This window comes from Toxorhynchites rutilus, chromosome 1, assembly GCF_029784135.1.
Source record: "Toxorhynchites rutilus septentrionalis strain SRP chromosome 1, ASM2978413v1, whole genome shotgun sequence".
In the NCBI taxonomy this organism is placed as follows: Eukaryota; Metazoa; Arthropoda; class Insecta; order Diptera; family Culicidae; genus Toxorhynchites; species Toxorhynchites rutilus.
This window is the reverse complement of record NC_073744.1, coordinates 109,627,628-109,650,408: the sequence shown is the minus strand read 5'-3', so window position 1 is coordinate 109,650,408 and position 22,781 is coordinate 109,627,628. Positions and strand designations below refer to the sequence as shown.

The 22,781-nt window shown below is 38.7% G+C and overlaps 1 protein-coding gene across 4 annotated transcripts; it reads left to right on the top strand.

The window, feature by feature from the left end:
• Positions 1 to 5,296: 5,296 nt before the first annotated feature.
• On the top strand, positions 5,297 to 21,552 carry LOC129774032 (probable methylthioribulose-1-phosphate dehydratase). 4 transcript variants are annotated; one of them, XM_055777731.1, is made up of 8 exons: positions 5,297 to 5,453; positions 5,716 to 5,888; positions 14,560 to 14,654; positions 14,715 to 14,828; positions 14,949 to 15,056; positions 16,274 to 16,319; positions 21,014 to 21,216; positions 21,274 to 21,552. In XM_055777731.1, the coding sequence occupies exons 2-8, from the start codon at positions 5,835 to 5,837 to the stop codon at positions 21,383 to 21,385; spliced, it is 732 nt and encodes a 243-aa protein (XP_055633706.1). In that variant the 5' UTR covers positions 5,297 to 5,453; positions 5,716 to 5,834; the 3' UTR covers positions 21,386 to 21,552. The 4 variants fall into 4 exon arrangements, with proteins under 4 accessions (XP_055633706.1, XP_055633703.1, XP_055633711.1 ...); XM_055777728.1 differs by lacking the exons at positions 5,297 to 5,453; positions 5,716 to 5,888 and adding exons at positions 13,522 to 13,857; positions 14,379 to 14,402; XM_055777736.1 differs by lacking the exons at positions 5,297 to 5,453; positions 5,716 to 5,888 and adding an exon at positions 13,530 to 13,857.
• The last annotated feature ends 1,229 nt before the right edge of the window (positions 21,553 to 22,781 follow it).

Here is a 22,781-nt window from a genome sequence, read left to right as displayed (position 1 = left end):
CATGAATATATTTTGAAAATTACCAAAGGAACTGGCAGATTATTTTCAGTAACGATTAGATATTTCCACATTTTCCTCGATACTGGAAGCCCACCAGTGGTTAATGCCAACTCGATAACCACCTGTTAATAGCACTTGATTGAAACATATTTGGTCACAGTGTTACATGGATAGAAAACATTCAATTAAACTCTTTCACATGAATATATTTTGAAAATTCGCAAAGGAACTGGTAGATTATTTTCCAGCAATGATTAGATCTTTCCGGAACTTTCTCGATGCTGAATGGCATCCTAACGGAAAGAGTTCTGCGCGTGTATGTGTCGATCCTTCGCCGTCCACCTCCTCCAGCACGTTAGGCAACGATGTTGTCTTGTCGATGTCCTCACGAAAAATGAATGTGTCTCACATTTTTTTTTTTTTTTTTTGCATAAATTCATTTATATTTCTTATACGTTTTTGGTTAATACAAAGTTCTATACATTTTAATTGGCCAGCTAACGCTTCACATCTTTGTTCATCTTAATTTGTATAATAGAATGCTAGGTACTGTTTGTTTTTACTATATCTAATTTTTTTTAATGATAAACATTTGTATTTTTTTAATTGTTATAATAAAACTACCTACTTAACCTAAGACCTTAAACTACTATATACAAATTCCGTACAATTTCATGCACGGAAGAGGAGCACCTCTCTCCAAATTTTTGTATGACGTTGTCAAACTTTACTTCTAGGGTATCCAGACAGGCTCTTTCATGAACCTCCGTTGTTCTCGTCCAGGGTGACAAATTCAGTATGATTTTAAGAATCTTGTTTTGAACGCGTTGGAGTTTCAGTCTGTGTGTCCGGGCACAGCCCTTCCAAACAGGAACCGCATATTCAATGGCAGGATAGAATATCTGTTTATAGACAGCCATCTGATTCTTTAAACAAAGTTTCGAGTTCCTGCAAATTAAAGGATACAAGAACCGAAGTAAAATGTTACATTTGTTGACGGTTTTATCAACGTGAGATTTGAAAATTAGATGACTGTCTAATGTGAGTCCTAAATAGGTGACTTCTTTGGACCATTCAATAAGGGAGTCTCCGAACCGAATTCTCACGTTGTCAGTGGGAACAAGTTTAGGAGACCTTGAATGCGGGAAAAGGATAGTCTGGGTCTTCCCCGCATTGATTACAATTTTCCAACTTGCGTAATATTCTGTTAAAGCATCCAGACCGCACTGTAGTTTGCGAATCAGAGCGCTGATTATACGACCCTTAAACATAATCGCGGTGTCATCAGCAAATTGAGACAGTGTTCCATCACCGGGAAGCGGTGGAATGTCTGCAGTGTATATGTTATATAAAATGGGCCCAAGGATACTTCCTTGGGGCACACCTGCATTTATGTTGAATTGCTCTGAACACACATTATACAGGGACACCCGGAATGATCTATCAGAGAGATAATTTTTAATTATCTTTATCAAATACATCGGAAAATTGTATTGATGTAGCTTGAACACCAGACCATCATGCCATACGTTGTCGAAGGCCTTTTCAAAGTCCAAGAGCGCCATTGCTGTCGTCTTGGATACCGACTTGTTCCGCTGAATGATGTTAACAACTCTAGTGAGTTGATGTATGGTGGATCTTCCCTTACGGAACCTCCTCAGGAAAGATACCATGTTCATCTGCGAAAGAAAGAATTCGGGATTGAATACACTTCTCGAAAAGCTTGGAGAGGGCAGAGAGTAAACTGATGGGTCGGTAACTCTTGGGGACAGAAGGATCTTTTCCCGGTTTCAGGACTGGGATGACTTTTGCTAACTTCCACACAGAAGGGAAGTAGTTAAGCTCCCAGCATCTATTTAAAATTTTTGCTACAAAAGCAAATGAGCCGTGGCTCAAATGCTTGAGCTCGATGTTAAAAGTGTTGTCAAAACCGGGGGCCTTCATGTTCTTTGATCCTCTGATAAGACCAATCAGCTCATCAGCAGTGACTTCTGACCCCTCCGGAATAAAACTTTCTGATCGTTCGACCACAGAGACTCCCTCAATGACGTCATGCTCGTGAGGACTGATGATGTTATGCCCGAGGTTGTGAGACGACACAAACTGTTGCCCCAACGCATTCGTTTTTTCTATGGGTGTTAATAAAATGTTACCTTCATGAGAAAAAGCGGAGGCACAGGCTTTGGTTTCTTTTTTAGAACTTTAGTCAAAGACCAGAAGGGTTTCGAATGAGGAGGAATTTGACGGAGTTTATCACGAAATTCTCTATTTCGAAGCTCTCGAATCCTATCCTGGATTACCCTAGTCAGATTGGTATACGTTATCTTTTTGTTCCGATCGCCAGTACGCTGGTACTGACGTCGATACATATTTCGTAAACGAATGATGTGTTTGGTTGTGCTATCTATTTGGAGAGAGGTACTCACCTGATGTTGTTGAAGCGGAACCGCCCTGTCACGAGCTGTGGTAATCGCTCGTTGAAAGGATTCCAGCGCCAGGTCAATATTCTCCGGAGAATCTAAAGGCTGATTGGGAGTGATGTTGTTATCAACAACATGTTGGAACTCGCCCCAATTTGCTCGGTGATAGTTTCGTCGGGAATGATTGGCCACCGTATCAGCAGAGGCACCCAACTTAAGCACCACCGGGAAGTGGTCGGATGACAGTTCCTCGAAGACGAGTGGATCCTCGGAAATGGCCATGTTGGTCAGGAAAATGTCCAGAATAGAGTGAACTCCCGATCTGGAAATTCTTGTTGGACTGTTCGGCGCCAAGATATTGTAATAACCACTCTCCAAGTCCTCCGCAAGGATGATCCCGTTCCGGTTTTGCCTTCGGTTACCCCAAATCGCATGCCGAGCATTCAGGTCTCCTGCGATGATGTATTTCGCCCGCCGCCGTGTAAGCTTGGCCAAGTCGTTCCGTAGCAGTGCGGCTGAACCGTCCCTGATGTTGACTTGCTTAGGACAGTATGCCGCAATGATGATGATTGGCCCAATCGATGTACGAGCCTCGATACCGATGGCTTCGATGGTTTTGAGCTGAATGTTCGGCAGCAGGCGGCAGTCGATGTTTCGTCTCACAGCAACGGCCACTCCCCCTTTATCTGCGCTGGTTCTGTCGAGTCTTAGGAGCCGAAACTCCGGAAGAAAGATGTTGATTTCCGGTTTAAGGTGCGTCTCGGTGATGACAGCAACATCGATCTCCTTGTTATTGAGGAAATCTAGTAGCTCGATATGCTTGCTTCTCAGCGAGCAAGCGTTCCAATTTGCAATGCTGACAGCTTCACGGGACATATTTGCTAATCAGTGAATAAGCCGCTTGCAGCTGCTCAGGTATAGTTTTGCAGGTACGCATTATTGTGATGACTTCTGACACGAGAGTTAGCATCTCCTGTGTGGTGAATAGCGTACTGTCCGTGGTTGCACCAGCGGCCACATCAGCGTATGACATACGAGGGGTGGAGGAGTGCCCTTGATTCGGTTGAGTGGCAGCAGCTGCGAGGCGGGGCTGTGCTGAACGACGATTGCGGACTGCTTCATCGATTTGATTAGTAGCAGGAGATGTATTGGTGTTACGCTGACTGTTGAGGGGAAGCGGGTGTAAATTTGGGACCTGATGGCGTTGCTGGAAAGCTGGATACTCCGCATCCGAGGTAATCGGTGGTGGACGAACGTTACGCTTGCGTCTACCAGGCTGGTTGGATGTTGTCGCCTTTTCTCGGATGGTGATGAATTCAGCTCGCTTAGGGCAGGATCGGTTGGATGCTTGGTGTTCACCGTCACAATTAGCACACTTCGACTTTTGGTCATCAGCCAGACCACAGGACGCCGTGGAATGATTCCCAGCACATTTACTACAGCGAGCCTGCATGTAGCAATTTTTGGTACCGTGTCCGAACCTTTGGCAGTTCGTGCACAGTGTGACATCTCGGTGCTGGGGACGATACAGCTCCCATGATACAATGACGCGGAATAAATCACTGATGTTTTTGAGCGAGCTGATGTTGGTGGTGCCCTTGGCGAAGTGTACTAGGAACAGCTGGTTCCACGTGTTGTTGTTTGGGCGACGAGTCATCGCGAAGACGTTCTCCGGTTTCAAACCAAGATTGGACAGCTCAGTTTTAACTTCCTCCGGGCCGACAGGCGGTAGTCCACGTAAAACCACCTTCAGAGGTTTCGCCGCTTGCATATCGTGTGTGTAAAACTGCACGCCTTCGGTTTTCAGGTAGGCCCCGACTTGTTGATACTCCTTTAGGCTGGAGCATACGATTTTGATGCCCACGCTACACAGCTTGAATCGCGGCTTGAGATGTTGTTGGGAAAGCTCAGACTCGAGTTTCACTAAGTCCATCCTAGATGTGAACAGCGGGGGAACGCGCTCCTTTTTGATGACGGCATCGTTGCTTCCAGTGTCCTCTGGGAGCACCGAATATTGGTTGGTCTGTAGCAGCTGATTTGTTTCTGCATCCGCTGGGGCAGCGGACTGAGTCCGGACCTTTTTCGAAGGGCCGTCTGTGGCTGAAGTACTGGAACGCTGACGCCCCATATTCCTTTTCTTGGCGATATCCACCAAGCACGCCAAAGCGTGTGACGACGATTCCACCTCCAATGCGGGTAAAAAAAAAAGAATGGAAAAAAACCAAAAATTAAAAACTACCTGTCTTTAGCTATAAGCGAGAGTGGAAAAAATCACGTGTTGTCGAAACGAATGACATACACAGAATGAATGTGTCTCACCACCAGAATATCGCTTAAGTATGCTTTTTGTGTGTGATTGAATCGAGAGAAGGTGTGGTTTACGATGGCAATTTGGAAGGCAAACTAGAGGGGAATGAACTCTCTGAGCTCGGAAATTTCGGCGACTGAGCAATAATCTATTGCGGGCGCATACAATATTGGATACGGAAATATCCTACTGATGGGGAAGAATAATCTTCTGAAGCTATCCTGTTAATTGTGATTGATTGAAAAACCACAAAACCAAATGTATTTGGTCACAGTGTTACATGGATAGAAAACATTCAATTAAACTCTTTCACATGAATATATTTTGAAAATTCCCAAAGGAACTGGCAGGTTATTTTCAGTAACGATTAGATATTTCCACATTTTCTTCGATACTGGAAGCCCACCAGTGTAGGGTTCAGTGTTGGAATCTTACCTTACATTAAGGATTTATTTATATTGGAATATACTTACCTATATATTTAACAGATCTTGTATGACAGATAGACTGAGGGGAATAGCTGGCAACCTGGCTGGGAATGAAGGAAATCAACGAGGTGAGAGAGGAGTACGTTGAAAGCTACGGAGCAACACGGATGGACACGGTGTGCAGTGATAAAGAGTGACTTTCAGTTAAAATAAAATAAAGTATAATTAAATAAAAATACTGGTTGTAAAACCCTACAATTGGCGACGATCGGACTAAAATACCCATAGTAATTCAAGGTACGAATATTACTTTTTTTTTTTAAATTACTTCAGTTTTCGAAATCTAAAATTTATCCGATTGTTCAACGAAATAAACGGTGGCGAAGTCTGGGCCCCAAAACAATAAAACAAAATGGCAGCGTGTTTGATGTGATGTAGTAAAAAAAAAAACGAAAAATGTTTAGACTGTGATGGTGACGGATGATTCATACTGTCCCTGTAAAAAAAAAAAAAAAAAAGTAGGTTATGCGTGGTATTATAACGGTGAAAATCATTACAGGTAGCTGGATCTAACGAAGCTTGAAGGAAGAGAAAGAGCGTAGCAGGGAGCTACGTCACGATATTATACTCTAGCGCAGGGTGCCTAGACGATTATTTATCAGAGCAACAGGAGGTTACATGTTGTTTGTCCAGTGCAGGGAGCCTGGAAGACAAACGATGCAGGGAGCACAGGTATGTACATGGTACTCGATAAGTGGAAGAGTTGTTACGTAGCAGGTAGCTGTGTTTTTTTTTGTTTCTAGAGCAGGGAGCTCGTAGAAGTCGTAGTGAAGAACTACACTGTGTTTTCCTACTGCAGGGAGCTTTAAGGAAAACGGCAACCATAGCAGGGTGCTATGCTCTAGAGCAGGGAGCCTAGAAGAAACTCAAATTCAGTGAAAAGCAATGTAGTATTCGCAGGGAGCGAATCATTGTAAAAAAAAAAAAAAATTAGCAGGGAGCTATAGTGTCGATTTTAACTCATTGGTTATATTCAACATGTGAAATGCTATCATGAGTAACTGTGTGAACTGAGGTGGAAGCAGATATGGGTTTATTTATGTATTTATTTTGTTGTAATTAACGAAATTTACATTTTTGGTGTAAATGAAATATATTTTCTTTAAAATAATTCACATTTACATTATGTATATAAATAGAAAACACTTATTTATGCCAGTGATGATTTAAGAAGATAGAATATTTCAATAATGAGGAAAACCAATACAAGTTTTCTTTATTTATGGTTGCAGATGGATGAAAGTCGACCGTTGCCGATGTTTCGATGTGATCAAATCGAAAGCGGTAAATTGGCGAAAGAATGGCGTGAATGGAAGGATTCTTTGGAGTTTTATTTTGACTCTTATCAGATTACCGACCAGAAGATCAAACGTTCTAAAATGCTTCATTTTGGTGGTCCTCGGTTACAGAAAGTATTCAAGAGTTTGGAAGGCACCGAAGATTTCCCATTGGTCATGTTAGATAGGAATTGGTACGATATAGCGATTGATCGGATGCTTATTTTAAACCACGCCAACAAAATGTTCTGGAAAGACATAAGTTGCGGAAAATGAAACAAGAAAGTAATGAGAGTTTCGCCCATTATGTCTTGCGCTTACGCCAACAGTTAATGGACTGTGGGTTTGAAAAATATCAAAGAGATATTCGAAATATTTTAGAGGAAATTATGCTGATTGATGTAATTGTGGAGAGATGTAATTTACCGGAACTTCGACGAAAGATTCTTAAGAAAGATCAATCTTTATCAGACATTGAAGCTTTGGGAACTTCTTTGGAGAGCGTTCGCCAACAAGAGAAGGAATTGAAAATCGGAGTTTACACTAGTCTAGGTGGACAATCAGAAATATGTAAAATAACAACAAAGGGTGAACGACAACAGAGTCGGATCTTGAAACGTTTTGCATCCGGGTCCCACAAAGCAGTGAATAATGAGGTTCAAATAATTTGCTACGGTTGCGGACAATATGGTCATTTTTCGAAAGCACCTTCATGCCCGGCAAGAGGGCAGCAATGTCGCAGGTGTCGTAAAACCGGACACTTCGAAAAAGTTTGTCGCAAACGTCCTTTCAATCCTCCACCGTCATTTCTTCCGAAGAAAGTGCAAGCAATTGAAGATAGTGACCAAAACATACCAAGCGTCCAAAAGGATACAGTTTTATGCTCTCATGAAGCGGAGAAAAAGGTCTACTACACGTTTTATACAGGAAGTCAAGCAAACGTGTTTCAATGCAAAATAGGTGGTGTTGAAGTGGATGTATTCATCGATTCGGGTTCTGATGTAAATATAATAACTTCAAAATCATGGGATTTTATGAAAGCTCAGAAAACTATTATTGCAAGATGCGAGAAAGGAAGCGCTGCGGTTCTCAAAGCCTACGGCAATAGTAAACCACTTACGATTTTGGGAACCTTCGATGCAGTTGTTGAAATAGGGAAACGATTGACTATATCCAAATTTTTCGTTGTTGAGGATGGGCAACAAAATTTGTTGGGTGACAAAACTTCGAAGGAATTGGGCATTCTGAAAATCGGTTTGGAAGTAAATCAAGTATTCGACAGTTCTAAAATGCAGTGCTCTCCGTTTCCTAAAATTTCCGGCGTTCAAGTGCGAATTCTAATGAACCCCAGCGTGGTTCCGGTTTTTCAGCCATTGAGGCGTGTACCCATTCACCTCGAAAATGCTGTCAACAGAAAGTTAGATGAACTACTAAAACGAGACATCATCGAAGAGAAAAAAGGCCCAGCAACGTGGGTGTCACCCCTAGTAGTGGTAAATAAGACCAATGGTTCGATTAGCCTTTGCGTGGATTTGCGACGCGTGAATCAGGCGGTTATCCGGGAACGTCATCCTATGCCAATAATTGAAGACGTTCTAGCAAGGATTGGTAGAGGAAAAATTTGGAGTATTTTGGATGTCTTGGATGCATTTTTCCTACTGGAACTTGATGATAAAACGAAGGATATTATGACGTTCATCTCTCATCGAGGACTCTACCTATTCAAATGTCTTCCGTTTGGTTTAATTTCGGCGCCTGAAATTTTTCAGCGTACGATGGACGAAATATTGGCAGACTGTGAGGGCGCCTACTGGTACCTTGATGATGTAGGTGTCGAGGGCAGCACTATAGAACAGCATGATCAACGGTTGAACAAAGTTCTTCGAAGATTCAAGAACAGAGGAGTAGTACTCAATTGGGAAAAATGCAGAATCCGTGTTACCGAATTTGAATTTTTGGGATACAAAATATGTTCGGATGGTATCATGCCTTCAGATATCAAACATGATGCTGTGTTAGATTTTCGTCGTCCAACAAACGAGAGTGAAGTTCGAAGTTTTTTAGGGCTGGCTAACTATATGGGCAAATTCATACCTAACTTAGCAGAAATAGATGAACCTTTGAGAAGATTGATACAAAAAGGAAACAAGTTTCGATGGGGTGAAGCAGAAGAGATTGCGTTCACTGCTATTAAATCTTCTTTGTCGGAACTGAGACGAACCAGCCCAGGAGGCTGAAAGTCTCAAAAATAAAGAAAAAAAAAATTCTTTGTCGGAAGCTAGTTGCTTGGGATTCTTCAGAGCAAAAGATAACACTTCGTTGTTTGCGGACGCCAGTCCTGTCGCTTTAGATGCAGTATTAATTCAAACAAATGATCATGGAGACACAAGAGTTGTGTGTTACGCTTCAAAATCTCTCACAGATACCGAGAAAAGATACTGCCAGACTGAAAAGGAGGCTCTATCTCTAGTATGGAGTGTGGAGAAGTTTCAAGTCTATATCATAGGTAGAGAGTTCAGTCTGCTCACCGATTGTAAAGCTCTTACGTTCCTGTTCGCCCCAGCTTCTCGACCTTGTGCACGGATTGAACGATGGGTTCTACGCCTTCAGAGTTTTACATACAAGATAATTCACATCCCTGGACAATCTAATATTGCTGATGTCCTATCGCGACTTTCTATCAACGCTCCAAAACCATTCGATGAAGCAGAGGAACTTGTAGTACAAGAAATTATTATATCTGGAGCATCAACGGTTGCTTTGAAGTGGGAAGAAATCGAAAGCGTTAGTAGAGAGGATGAAATTATACGCCAGGTTATTGAGGCGTTGAATTCAGGCACAACTAGTGAATTTCCCTTGAGCTACAGGGTGATATCATCAGAGTTATGTTCCATCAACAATCTCTTGCTCAGAGGTGATCGTATCATAATCCTCCACGGTCTTCAGCAACGAGTATTAAACCTAGCTCACGAGGGTCATCCGGGGATTAGGATGATGAAAGGGCATTTGCGTGCCAATGTTTGGTGGCCAAAAATGGACCAGCACATAGAACAATTTGTTAAAGCATGTCGTGGATGTACGTTAGTGTCTGCACCAAATCCACCAGAACCAATTATCCGCAAAGAACTTCCTTCTCGGCCATGGGAGAAAATTGCGATCGACTTTTTGGGACCGCTTCCTGATGGGAAGAATCTACTTGTATGCATTGACTATTACACTAGGTATTTAGAAGTTATTGAAATGCGTGATATGACCACGGCATCCACAATTGATGAACTCTTGACAATTTTTTCACGATATGGATTACCTGATTCGCTTCGTGCAGATAACGGACCGCAATTTTCATCAGAAGAATTTAAAGCATTTTGTGAGGAACAAGGTATTGATCTGGAGAATTGTATTCCTTACTGGCCCCAAATGAATGGGGAGGTAGAACGCCAGAATCGGTCTATCTTGAAACGTCTTCGGATTGCGCAAGAATTGGGACATAATTGGCGAAGAGAATTACATCAATATCTACTTACATATCACTCAGCAGTACATTCTACGACAGGAAAATCTCCAGCAGAGTTGATGTTCGGTCGGCGTTTACGCACCAAGTTACCATGTATTCCTGCTGCAGTCAGTAATGATGAGGAAGTGAGAGATTACGATAGGATTCAGAAGGAAAAGGGGAGAGTGTATACCGACTGTCGACGGAAAGCAAGATCCAGTAGCATCGAGATCGGTGATCGTGTATTAGCGAAACGTACCATAAAAGAGAACAAACTGAGCTCTGACTTTTCCCCTGAAGAATACATCGTAATTAAAAAGAATGGAACAGATGTTACAATTCGTTCAGAGTCATCAGGGAAAGAATTTAGAAGAAGCGTAGCTCATCTGAAACGAATATCACGGAATACTTTCGAAAGCGATAATCTTGATGAAAATGTGGAAAACCAGAACGTAATGGATACAAACCCAACCACAACGGAATCTGCGCCCCCTCTACTGGAAATCTCTGCAAAGGAGCGATCAAAGAGGCTAAGAGCAGAGCCGAGTCGGTTTGAGGATTATGTAGCGTACTAACATCCTTTTGTTACTGTCCATTTTAATGTAAGGTAGGGATGTAGGGTTCAGTGTTGGAATCTTACCTTACATTAAGGATTTATTTATATTGGAATATACTTACCTATATATTTAACAGATCTTGTATGACAGATAGACTGAGGGGAATAGCTGGCAACCTGGCTGGGAATGAAGGAAATCAACGAGGTGAGAGAGGAGTACGTTGAAAGCTACGGAGCAACACGGATGGACACGGTGTGCAGTGATAAAGAGTGACTTTCAGTTAAAATAAAATAAAGTATAATTAAATAAAAATACTGGTTGTAAAACCCTACAACCAGTGGTTAATGCCAACTCGATAACCACCTGTTAATAGCACTTGATTGAAACATATTTGGTCACAGTGTAACATGGATAGAAAACATTCAATTAAACTCTTTCACATGAATATATTTTGAAAATTCCCAAAGGAACTGGCAGATTATTTTCAGTAACGATTAGATATTTCCACATTTTCCTCGATACTGGAAGCCCACCAGTGGTTAATGCCAACTCGATAACCACCTGTTAATAGCACTTGATTGAAACATATTTGGTCACAGTGTAACATGGATAGAAAACATTCAATTAAACTCTTTCACATGAATATATTTTGAAAATTCCCGAAGGAACTGGCAGATTATTTTCAGTAACGATTAGATATTTCCACATTTTCCTCGATACTGGAAGCCCACCAGTGGTTAATGCCAACTCGATAACCACCTGTTAATAGCACTTGATTGAAACATATTTGGTCACAGTGTTACATGGATAGAAAACATTCAATTAAACTCTTTCACATGAATATATTTTGAAAATTCCCAAAGGAACTGGCAGATTATTTTCCAGCAATGATTAGATCTTTCCGGAACTTTCTCGATGCTGAATGGCATCCTAACGGAAAGAGTTCTGTGCGTGTATGTGTCGATCCTTCGCCGTCCACCTCCTGCAGCACGTTAGGCAACGATGTTGTCTTGTCGATGTCCTCACGAAAAATGAATGTGTCTCACCACCAGAATATCGCTTAAGTATGCTTTTTGTGTGTGATTGAATCGAGAGAAGGTGTGGTTTACGATGGCAATTTGGAAGGCAAACTAGAGGGGAATGAACTCTCTGAGCTCGGAACTTTCAGCGACTGAGCAATAATCGATTGCGGGCGCATACAATATTGGATACGGAAATATCCTACTGATGGGGAAGAATAATCTTCTGAAGCTATCCTGTTAATTGCGATTGATTGAAAAACCACAAAACCAAATGTATTTGGTCACAGTGTTACATGGATAGAAAACATTCAATTAAACTCTTTCACATGAATATATTTTGAAAATTCCCAAAGGAACTGGCAGATTATTTTCAGTAACGATTACTTATTTCCACATTTTCCTCGATACTGGAAGCCCACCAGTGGTTAATGCCAACTCGATAACCACCTGTTAATAGCCGCGCGTGTATGTGTGTGTAGCGATGTCTTCCCAGGGAACCGTTTGTGGCATCACTCTCCTCCTGATAGATTCCCTTCTGGCCTAGGGTGCACAAACAGGCTCTTGGTGACACCGTTCATCCGCGCTTTCATGATAAATACAGAGCTTCACCGCAACAGCGACAACATGCTCCAATCGCTGTTCAATTAGAACTGAGTGGATTTCCGAGCGCCGCTCGCTTATATACCGATTGGTGGTTTCAATAGCCTGTTTTGAAAGCAATTTTAAGACTATTGAAACAAGTTTTTGGATCAAAAAGTAACAAGTATATAACGCGTAGACATTTTATCTTTCGAATGAAGTGTTTATCATACCATTTCGTTCAGTTGTTTAGGAGCTATTAACGCTCAAAATCTCGGTCTCCGGCGTAACGCTTTCGTTTTCGAAACTTTGATTTTACACCCCGGTATAGAAATGAAAGACGTAGTCCTACGTCAAAAGTGGATTAATTCAATATTTCACAACGGTTCTGAATTTCCACCGTGGAATCGAGCAAGGCGCGTAGAAGTATATCCTAAGGTGGGCTAACTTGCTAAAACCACTCTTCAGCCATCTTGGGTGGCTACTGTGTTTTGTTTGTAAACAAAACACAATACGCTTGTGCCCAAGCTCGCTCGTGATCAGTCTGTCTCTTTCACACTTGGAGGAAAAAATTCCCCTTCTGCTTTCTTCCGTACTGTTTTCATATACCGCTCCTCTAACCAACTTAGTGACGAAACGGCCTCACCTAGTACCATAGACCCGTCTTGGAATCGAGATGTTGGTGAACTCATCATAGTTCACCGACTTCGGTGAACGTGAACATGAAAACAGTGGTGAATATAGACGTCAAAATATTTCCCCGTTCATGTTCACGTTCAAATGTCCCAAGGCATTCTGAAAATTATTTCACCGTGAACTGTAATAGGATATGTTTAGCAATTTTCTAGTTTTGAATGAAAATTTTGATATGGATGCAATTTCATTCAATCGGATCTCTGCGCGGGTTAAAAAACTTCGTTGCTTCGGGTTGATTCGTGAACAACTCTCGCGTAACTTTTGAAAAGGTCCAATGTAACATTTTCGTCACCTCGAGAAAAATGAAGTTGAAGACCCGAACATTATTCCGCGAATTGTCTTAAAAGGTATCGATCTTTATCACTACTTTTACCACTAGCAGTCAATAATAACTCTGAAAACCCAATCGTAACAGTTGTTCCGTGATTTGAGCTTAAATTTGAAGCCTCGGAGCGAAAAATGTTACATTGGACGTTTTGACTGCCCCTGTTTGCACATTGGACATATTACGTTTTACGATAAGATTTTGAAACTAACTACTGAAGAACAATCGAAACATCAGCATTTCATTCTAAAGACAGATTATTATTGTAATCACTCGTTGAATTGCACTGACATAGATAACAACACCTGAAAGAAACAAAAACTCAAAACGACCGAAGTACGACTTCGTGTTGTTTTGATTGCTTTGTTACTTTGGACGTTTCGAGCGTCGGAGGAAAGAGGCGTCTGAAGTAACAGCCGAGTGCTTAAAATCCGAATCTGTACATTGGATATTTTTTGCATCGGCGATTAAAAGATGAAGAAGATAGATACGTGAACGATTGTTTTTGTAATGCATTCAATGATTGAAAACTAATAGCGTGCATCCATTTACTTGATTTGTTTACATTTGTTACATATGACCTTTTCAAAAGTTACGCGAGAAAATTTGTTCTTTGAACATAGTAGAGAAGTTCCTTCCAAAACAACAACATGGCATCGGCGAGGTCATCGATTTACCAGGATTTGTCTGAGGTAAATAATATTTCTTTTAAATAGGGATATTTAGTTAAAGCTAAGCTGAATTTCATGTTATGTCATGTGTAAAATAATGTAGTGATTCTGAGTGAAATTGATAACGGAAGTAATTCTAATGTCGGTAACTACCGTGTTTGATGTGATTAACAATGATAATGCGATTTACACAGTGATGTGAGCAATGTAGACTAAATTCATTTGTACAGTTGCATGTAGATTGTGCTATTTTTGATATGCACTCATGAGTTATTGAAGTCATTTAATCAACAACAATAGATTTATTATATGACTGCACTTCACATACTTTCACCAAATTATATAAAGCTACTAGTATGATGTGGGTAGCATAAAGAATGGCCTCTTGTACGTTTTGTTCAAGTTGTATCTGTACATAATTTATATCGATCTGCTATATATTCTATATTGCATGAAGCTAATCAATATTTTGATCTGACATCGTTCTATCAACTTTTATATCATCCCACGAAAAATATGCAACCATTTGTGTATACATTCAGGTATATGATAACGTTATAAATAAGGTAATTTTAAAATTCCAAGTTTGTATCTTAGTTGTTAGAATTCACAAAAAATCAGCTATATCAGTAAAGCTTCAGACCTTTTGACTCTCAGACGCGTACAATATGGTTTGTTGCACATGCTTGTACTATATACAATGACAGGAATGTTTTATCTTAGGAACATCCCAGGAAGCTTATACCGGAGCTTTGTAAACAATTCTACAACCTTGGATGGGTAACTGGAACTGGTGGAGGAATCAGTATAAAGCTTGAGTACACAATTCATAATTATGAAATCGTATATCATTATTACAGGGGTTATTCTTTTTCTAGTGACGAAATTTATATCGCTCCATCCGGGGTTCAGAAGGAGAGAATTCAGCCAGATGATTTATTCATTCAGAACATCGATGGCGATGACATACAAGAGCCTCCAGAGTATAAAAAGTGTGTATCATAGGTATACGTAAACGATGTATAATTCGATGTATATTCGTTTTGTCGAAAGAGAGAGCTACTTTCTGTTTAGTAATAGAAAAATAATGTATAACACGGTTTGCATTTTAGGTTGACAAAAAGCCAGTGCACGCCGTTATTCATGTTAGCTTATCGTGACAGAAACGCTGGAGCTGTTATACACACTCATAGCCCGGCTGCAGTTGTTGCAACGCTTCTGTAAGTACGCATGTGAAAGATAAATTTAAGTGAATCATATACTGCTCACAGACCCATTTTTGTTATTTTAAAGTTAACAGAAACGGTAAATCTAGTATTATAGTGCCATGCAAATTTCAATTTGTTATTTTTTATTCAGTACATCTATTGTGACCAATGTTATCTGTTGTTTGTGGTGCAGACGGTATTTTTACCAATAAAAAATCGAACTTGCCTGTACCAGACCTTTTCTTTTTTTTCCACGTTTCAAAAGAAAATAACTTATCACTGATATGGGATTGGAAATGCTAGGTCCCTCAAACTACTTTTGCTACTACATTTGGGTAGTTTCTGACAGTTCTCGTTTGATTATAGTACATATAATAATGCAACTGTTCCTTGAAATCATTCCATTCCCGTTATAACGAGAATACTCGTGATCATTGTATTTTCGCCCAATATAGCCTAATCTATTCGTACAGCGACAAAGGTGGCCAATCATCTTTTTTGTAAAAACTTCAATAAGTCTTATTGCTCAGTTGTGCCCAATTGTAAAAAAAAATATCCAAAAATGTAAAATGGCAAGCCTAAAACTAAACAAATCGCAAATCGGATTATGTGTATACAACATTGATAGTCGTCAGAATACAGAATTACACTTTCCGAACTACGAAATGGATAAAATAATATTATTTAAGTTGATTATTCTATAATGAAATTCCAAATGAAATCGAAATGAAACTAAAAATGCAGATTTTAAAAACTTGTATTTTTAATTCGAACGAAAGATGTTCCACAAAGTTCATCAAAAATAGTTTTACCATCTTGGACTAATTTTTTAAATTTTCTACATGACTTCTATTTTATATGAAAAAATTTAAAATATGTATTTCTCATATTGCAAATTATTTTTTTTGTAAATAAAAAAAGAGTAATATTTTTTTTGTCAGTGTATTTTTTTTCCACGTTTTAACATCAATGCTCTATAACTCTTTTCAAGACACTATTTCGGTACGACTCATAGTTTTTGAGATATAAATTATCAAAGATTTCTCTTACTAAAATCGATACGCCCTTTTCAAAAGTTACACTTGAATCAAACAATTCCCAAATGCTGTGAAAAACTCATATTTCCTCCAACCCAAACGGAATATAAACTTTCATTCGAATCAAAAATATTCATATTTTGTCATTTGTCGATTTCATTTAGAATTGCTCTATAAGATATTTTTTTACAGATGGCCTGGAAGAGAGTTTAGATGTACTCATTTGGAGATGATAAAGGTAAATATACTATTCTAATAAGCAAAACTAACACTAATCTGACTCTAATCTAAAATCTAAACTGATTGACTGAATTGCAAGACTATTTTATTCTTTTGTTCGTTACGTGTTTTTTTATCCCATATGTTTATTTTTTATTATTATTAGGCTCATCTACCAATCCAGCTGTAACAGAGCCGAATTTATCGTGTACATTTTTTTCATGTTGTATAATACACAGTAGCTATTAGGCGTAAGAGTTTTCCTATCTCATCGATACACATTTTTTTATCTATTACACATTAGCCGTTTTAGGCGTTAGAGTATTCCTTTTCTATCGATACACAACACATGTCGCATTTTTCGGCGTAAGAATATTCCTATTGTTCGAATGTTTACAGGTCGACACAGCGGGACTGTTGGTATGAGACTTCCATTGTTGTGTTTATAAATAGCACCAATTACTGATGCAAGAGATCGATCGTATGTGGATTGAGAGGCTGGGATCACCATCACATCATGGTTGTAGCGTGGACGTAGTAGCTAGAATGATCGACATATCAAATCAAAGCCTACTAGCTGGCTTTTTTTGAAAAAATGACACACTTGCCAATTATTTGGATTATAGTCACATACATCCAGTCTAGTCGCATAGAAATATTGTACGAAAACAGAATACGTGTTAACTTTGAAAAATCATAACTTAAAAACGAAAAATAACACCTCGCTGGTATTCGGATATATTATGTGAAAAATCCTCAGCTTTCAGGAAAAAAAATAAAAAAATATAGCACTCTTGGACCCGAAACGATATATGCAATGAAAAAACAAATATAATCAATAATTACGAAAACAAAAACCATTTTTAATCGGAGTGTAATATTTTTTCAAAAAATACTAGCTCATTGGCTTTTATTTGATATATCGATCATCTGAATCGGTTTAGTGGATCAAAAGTTATGATTTTTTGTAGTGGAAAAAATGGGAGATAATGATGTTTCGGACCATTGGTTAACTTTGAAAATCATAACTCAAAAACGAAAAAAGTTTGAGGTTTAGTCTCAGAGAGTGCAAACTATATGTTTATTTAGCTCGATAGAGGCTAAGGAAAGGGTAGACAGATCATATTTTCCATTTTTAACGCCGCTGTGTATATTCATATAGAGCGCAAAGTTTTACTGGCAACACCGCTCTCTTTTCCCTTTCGTTGCTCTCCGCAAATGGTGACCGAATGATGACGCAATTTTTCTTGTATCATTCATTGCTTTGCACTTGTCTGTGCAGTGGGTTTCGCTATAGTAGAGCGGGACGATATAAGTGCGATTCACATACAACATACACGTCACGTTCACGTCCCGTCACGTCACGACACGTCAATGATTCTACCATGCAATTCTCATGAAAACATTCACATACACCAGCAACGTAACGACCCGTCAGCATACGTTCAACGAAAACGACCGGCAGGGTTTGTAGAAAAGAATAATTGACGGAGACGGACGGCTCGTTTGGTTTTTGTCTGGGCTTTGTGTCTCGGCTTTTGTTTTGATTTGGTTATACAGTAATTTACATCAACATAGACATTAAGCTAATTGAACAGATCTGTGATGCAACACGTTTAATTAGACATTTTTACCTCTAGTTGGACATTTTTGTAAACATTGAGTTCGGGGCCCAAATTATGGCCCCACATTGAAAGTCGCCACCAGTCGCAAATGTCCAATTACTGGTCAAAACCGACTTCAATGCGACACTGAGTGGTGCCTCAGCATATCGCTTTATAAGTAACTTACTGTACTTTTTATGCGAACATATCTCTTAGCTTCAAATTTCGGAGTGAAAATTATTCGCGACTAGTTGAAAGAATTATTCTATTTATTATTATTATTACATAAGTGTCGGACTACGGGGTTTAAGCATATAAATAATTGAATTCAATGATTCATTGAATTTTTCAAAATTTAGAACTGATTCTAGGCATGCTGATTTGAAAGAGGGCATTGCATTCGTTTGGCATTTGACGTGACGCTGCTGGTGGAAGCATTGACTGCATGTGTGAATTGGTGGAGACGTTGACGGAACGTAGACGTTCTTCTCCGTAACGTGCTATGTGAATCGCACAATATGCGGTTCAAACTTGTATGCAGGCTTCGAAAATGGTTTGCGATGTTTGATACAGCTCGAATATGCAAACAACAGTCTTCGTTCCTCTCTTAGTTTAATCATTTAGTGTAACACGAGTGATTACTGTCATTCATACAAGTATCTGAATGATCCTCTCATATTTGGCTATATGTTCGTGAGAGTTTACTTGCATGACACATTGTGTACCATTCGATTTTGATCGAAATCCAAACACTGCTGTATATATAAAGACAAAAAAAATCGCACAAAAACAAGTTTTACTGTATATATATACACTAATCAAGCGAACGGAACCAAATTTGTCATGTGGATGTAAGGGATCGATAAACAAATGAAACACAAACTGCTGCATAACTCGAGAGCTAATCAAGTAAATGGAGCCAAATTTGGGATGTGAGGGTTTTTGGGTACGAGAAATGTTTCTATGATGGTATGACACCCCTTACTCCTCTGGAAAGGTGAGGGGGTCCCATAAAAATAATGCACATATTTCAACCAAACATATTCCAACCAAACATGACAATTGAAAATTTTCGGAAAACTCTTTCCTTCAAAGTTGGGAAAATTTGAAAAATTCAATTCGCATGTTCTACAATTACATATTGACAACCGTTGTTAGTCCATTTGATGTTTGCGGTAACAAAATTGATCTTTGTTTGAAAGTGGAAGTGGATTTTAATTTATCACATTTCATCACATCACGCATTCCTATATCGTCTTCTATATCTATATAAATATAAATACAAATAAAAATGGATCGCCGAATGTGTTGATAAGAGCAAAACTCGAGAAAGGAATTGTCCGATTTAGGGCTGTTTTCATTCATGTCTGAAAGTAATCTGATATTACAATGTCGAGTTTTGGTAGAAGTTCTGAAATTTTATAGTAACAAATAATTTTAAAAGGTAGATCTAAAGATCAATCAATGAACAGTTCTGAGATTGGGCCCATGAACGTGCGCTTAGTAAGAAAACGTGGATGTGATAACGAAAAATTAATTTTGGGCGGGACAAAGTTTGCCGGGTCAGCTGGTCCTCTATATAAATAATGGATGATTGGATCGCCAAATGTGTTGATTAGCACAAAACTCGAAGAAAGAATCGTCAGAATTGGCCATCATTATTTTGTTGTATTCGTCTCTGCCCATAGATCAATATTACGGAGAAAGAAATTGGATAATTTTCGGAAAACTCCGAAGGAAAATGGAACAATTCGGAAAATTGGACTCCCATACTTTTCAAAATTACATCCTGATGATGATTTATAGAGTAATGCGGGGCAAAGGTGCGCACAGGGCAAAAGTGCGCATTGGCCCTTTTGAAGCTAACGAGCATAAAATTTCGACAACAGTGTATTCGTTTGATACATTATTACACCAGAAGTTCACACATATAAACAAGATACATTCCATGAAAGTGGCAAAAAGTTATGAGGTAAAACGAGTTTTACGATGTTTTGATCTAATTTTTTCAGTTTTGGAGATGATGATTAACTTACCTGAAATAACTGGAAAGTTCGAAAGCTGGGCTTAGCCAACAACCTCCAGCACAAATTCAATCAAGTTGCAAAACTGGCAGGAAGAGATTGAGATTCTAGCTTCATGAGGAACCATCGTCTGTCTCTGCGAACCCCACAACAGCGCAACGAAGCAACAGCGCTCCAAGGCAAAGTATCAGAATCCTCAGAACCGAATCCAAGATGAGGAAGAAAAATAAACAATTGCTTAAAAATAATTCAAAATGAATTTGAAATGAAAAATGTTTTTATTTTCACCATGCATTCAATTCAATAACGGTTATGTTTCGTTTGTGTTTATGTTTTCACAATGAACTTCAAATATTTATTTTCAACAATGAGTTTCAAATAAATCGCACCATTATGGGGCAAAAGTACGCATTTGTCATTTTGTATAAAAATAGGTTTTTGCCTAACTACAAACAAAACTCGAGAAGTTCTTGTACTACGTTTCGAAAGTAATGTATATAGTCACAATTTGGTAAGCAAATTGAATTTTATTTGCTTTTATTTCAAGAGTTTTTGGACGACAACAGTTAGGTGCGCACCTTTGCCCCGCACTACTCTATACAAAAAACGGATCGCCATAATAATATTTGTTAGGAGTAATATAAAATTTATAGAAAGAGAAAATTGTAAAACGTCCAATAGAAAGATCAATTAATGAATAGTTCTGGGATTAAATGCAAGATCGTGCTTAGTATGAAAATGTGAATGTGAATATTCATATCAAAAATCAATTATCAATCGTTAATCGAAGAAATGCTGCTCTCTCTACTCTATTTGTGAATATATAATTCAAATCGGCGTGATCCAGCACGCTTAGAATCTGGATGAAGTAGAAATATAGACTAATGAGACTAATTTTGTGAAAGCTTAGTATTATGCTTAAATACGCTTGAAAGTGTATTCCGCTTAATTCAAATCGATACACCGAACCTCCCAACCAAACGTATCATGAAACAGCGATTTATATAGAAAAGAAATTGTTAGCTTTTATCTCAAACCTCTCGAACACTCATCTTTATCATATTAATAAACTTCACACTTGGCAGGGTATCTATGATTACGAGCTAGAACGAAATTTGCAATTCGACGAGGAGCTTGTGGTTCCAATAATTGAAAATACACCGTTCGAGAAAGATTTGGAAGATCGCATGGCGAATGCTATGAAGGAGTACCCAGGAACATCAGCCATTCTAGTCAGACGACATGGAGTTTATGTATGGGGTCAAAACTGGCAGAAAGCTAAGACAATGTTAGAACTATTTTACGTACGTGTGCACTTTAATAAAAATAAACATTTTTGTTTCAGGACCGAATGTTATGACTATTTGTTCTCACTGGCGGTGGAAATGAAAAAAATTGGGCTCGAACCGAACGAGGTGCCGAAATACTACAGAAAAAATAGATTGAGCGATAACTAAGCGGTACTGAGCAACGATGAAACATGGACCAAATTCCATCAGGTTTAGATTTGTGTACTAGTGTGACCTACCTCTTCACCAAGCACTCCTGTTACCGTTACCGTTAGCATTGTTGAAATATAAATTTAATATAAAAAGCTTGCACAAATGTGGACATCGAACAATTATTTTCTCTTCGTTCAATATAATATTCAGCCATCAGTGTTACACCCGTCTTAGAACAAAATCTCTACGAATTCGTCTCAACCAAATTTTGATTCGGTGGATTAGTGACATAGATGGCGATAAGTTGTCGGAGTTATGCAAAGAGGACGCTTCTAGGCTAAAACATCGTTAATTGAACGCCGTGCAAAACTGAATTACAAAACATCGATTCCATACCCCTCAGCAAACATTAAATCGTATGAACAGCCATAATTGGAGGCGGTATACATACATCCAAGACACATTTGGATGATATATGAGACATATACAAGCAAAAGTGGAGGCGATATACGTTAAATCGTCGGAAGACCAACATAACAGACTATGACAGGCTATAATTTGAGGAAAATGAAACAAGCGTCTGAGGGTGCACAGGATTTTACCGTCTTTACCGTTGCAGAATGTCCACGTATACGGGGCGCTGACCAGGTTACCATATCTACAGAATAATCTGTATTTATAAGGATTTTTCAGACTTTTTGAAACCAAGAATCTGTAGATACAGATTACAGAATTTTTTGGTTTTCATACAGATTTACAGATTTTTCAAAATAACGATCCAATTATAGTTATGGTTTAATCACAATAATATTATTCTCCAACTCATGAATTTTATTCCAATAGCATTCGAATCAGTATGAATGAGAGTTATTTTATCATTCATATGTACCGTGTAGTCCTGTTTCTCATGTTCAATCTAAAGTGTACTGGTCGTTATTTTTTTCACATGAAAAAGCAGTGATGTATAGCTTTGTGAGATTATGAAAAATGAACAAGATTCCTTCATTTTTGTAAACCTCTGATAAGTATTCACTAAACATTGTTTTTATGTTTATGTTTAAAACAATATTTGCTATAATTCTTCTTCGTATAATATCCTTCGCATGTATCACAAAAATAATTAGTTTGGCGTATTTCGCCTTTTATCTTTCTGTTTAAACATACAGAACAATGCTCTATACATCTACACAGTGCCGCAAAACATGGATTTTTACATTAATCCTTTCCTCAAGCATGGATGACAACTTTTGTTTATACTGAGTTCCGTTATCTATTATTCATAGTAGCGCCATTTTGGTTCGTGAATAAGTTCAAAGATATTAAATTTTCATTCGATCAGTTGTTTTTGAATGTCCCCTACTTATTCTTAAAATTTATCAGGTATAATACATATTTTAGATTAATGAGGACT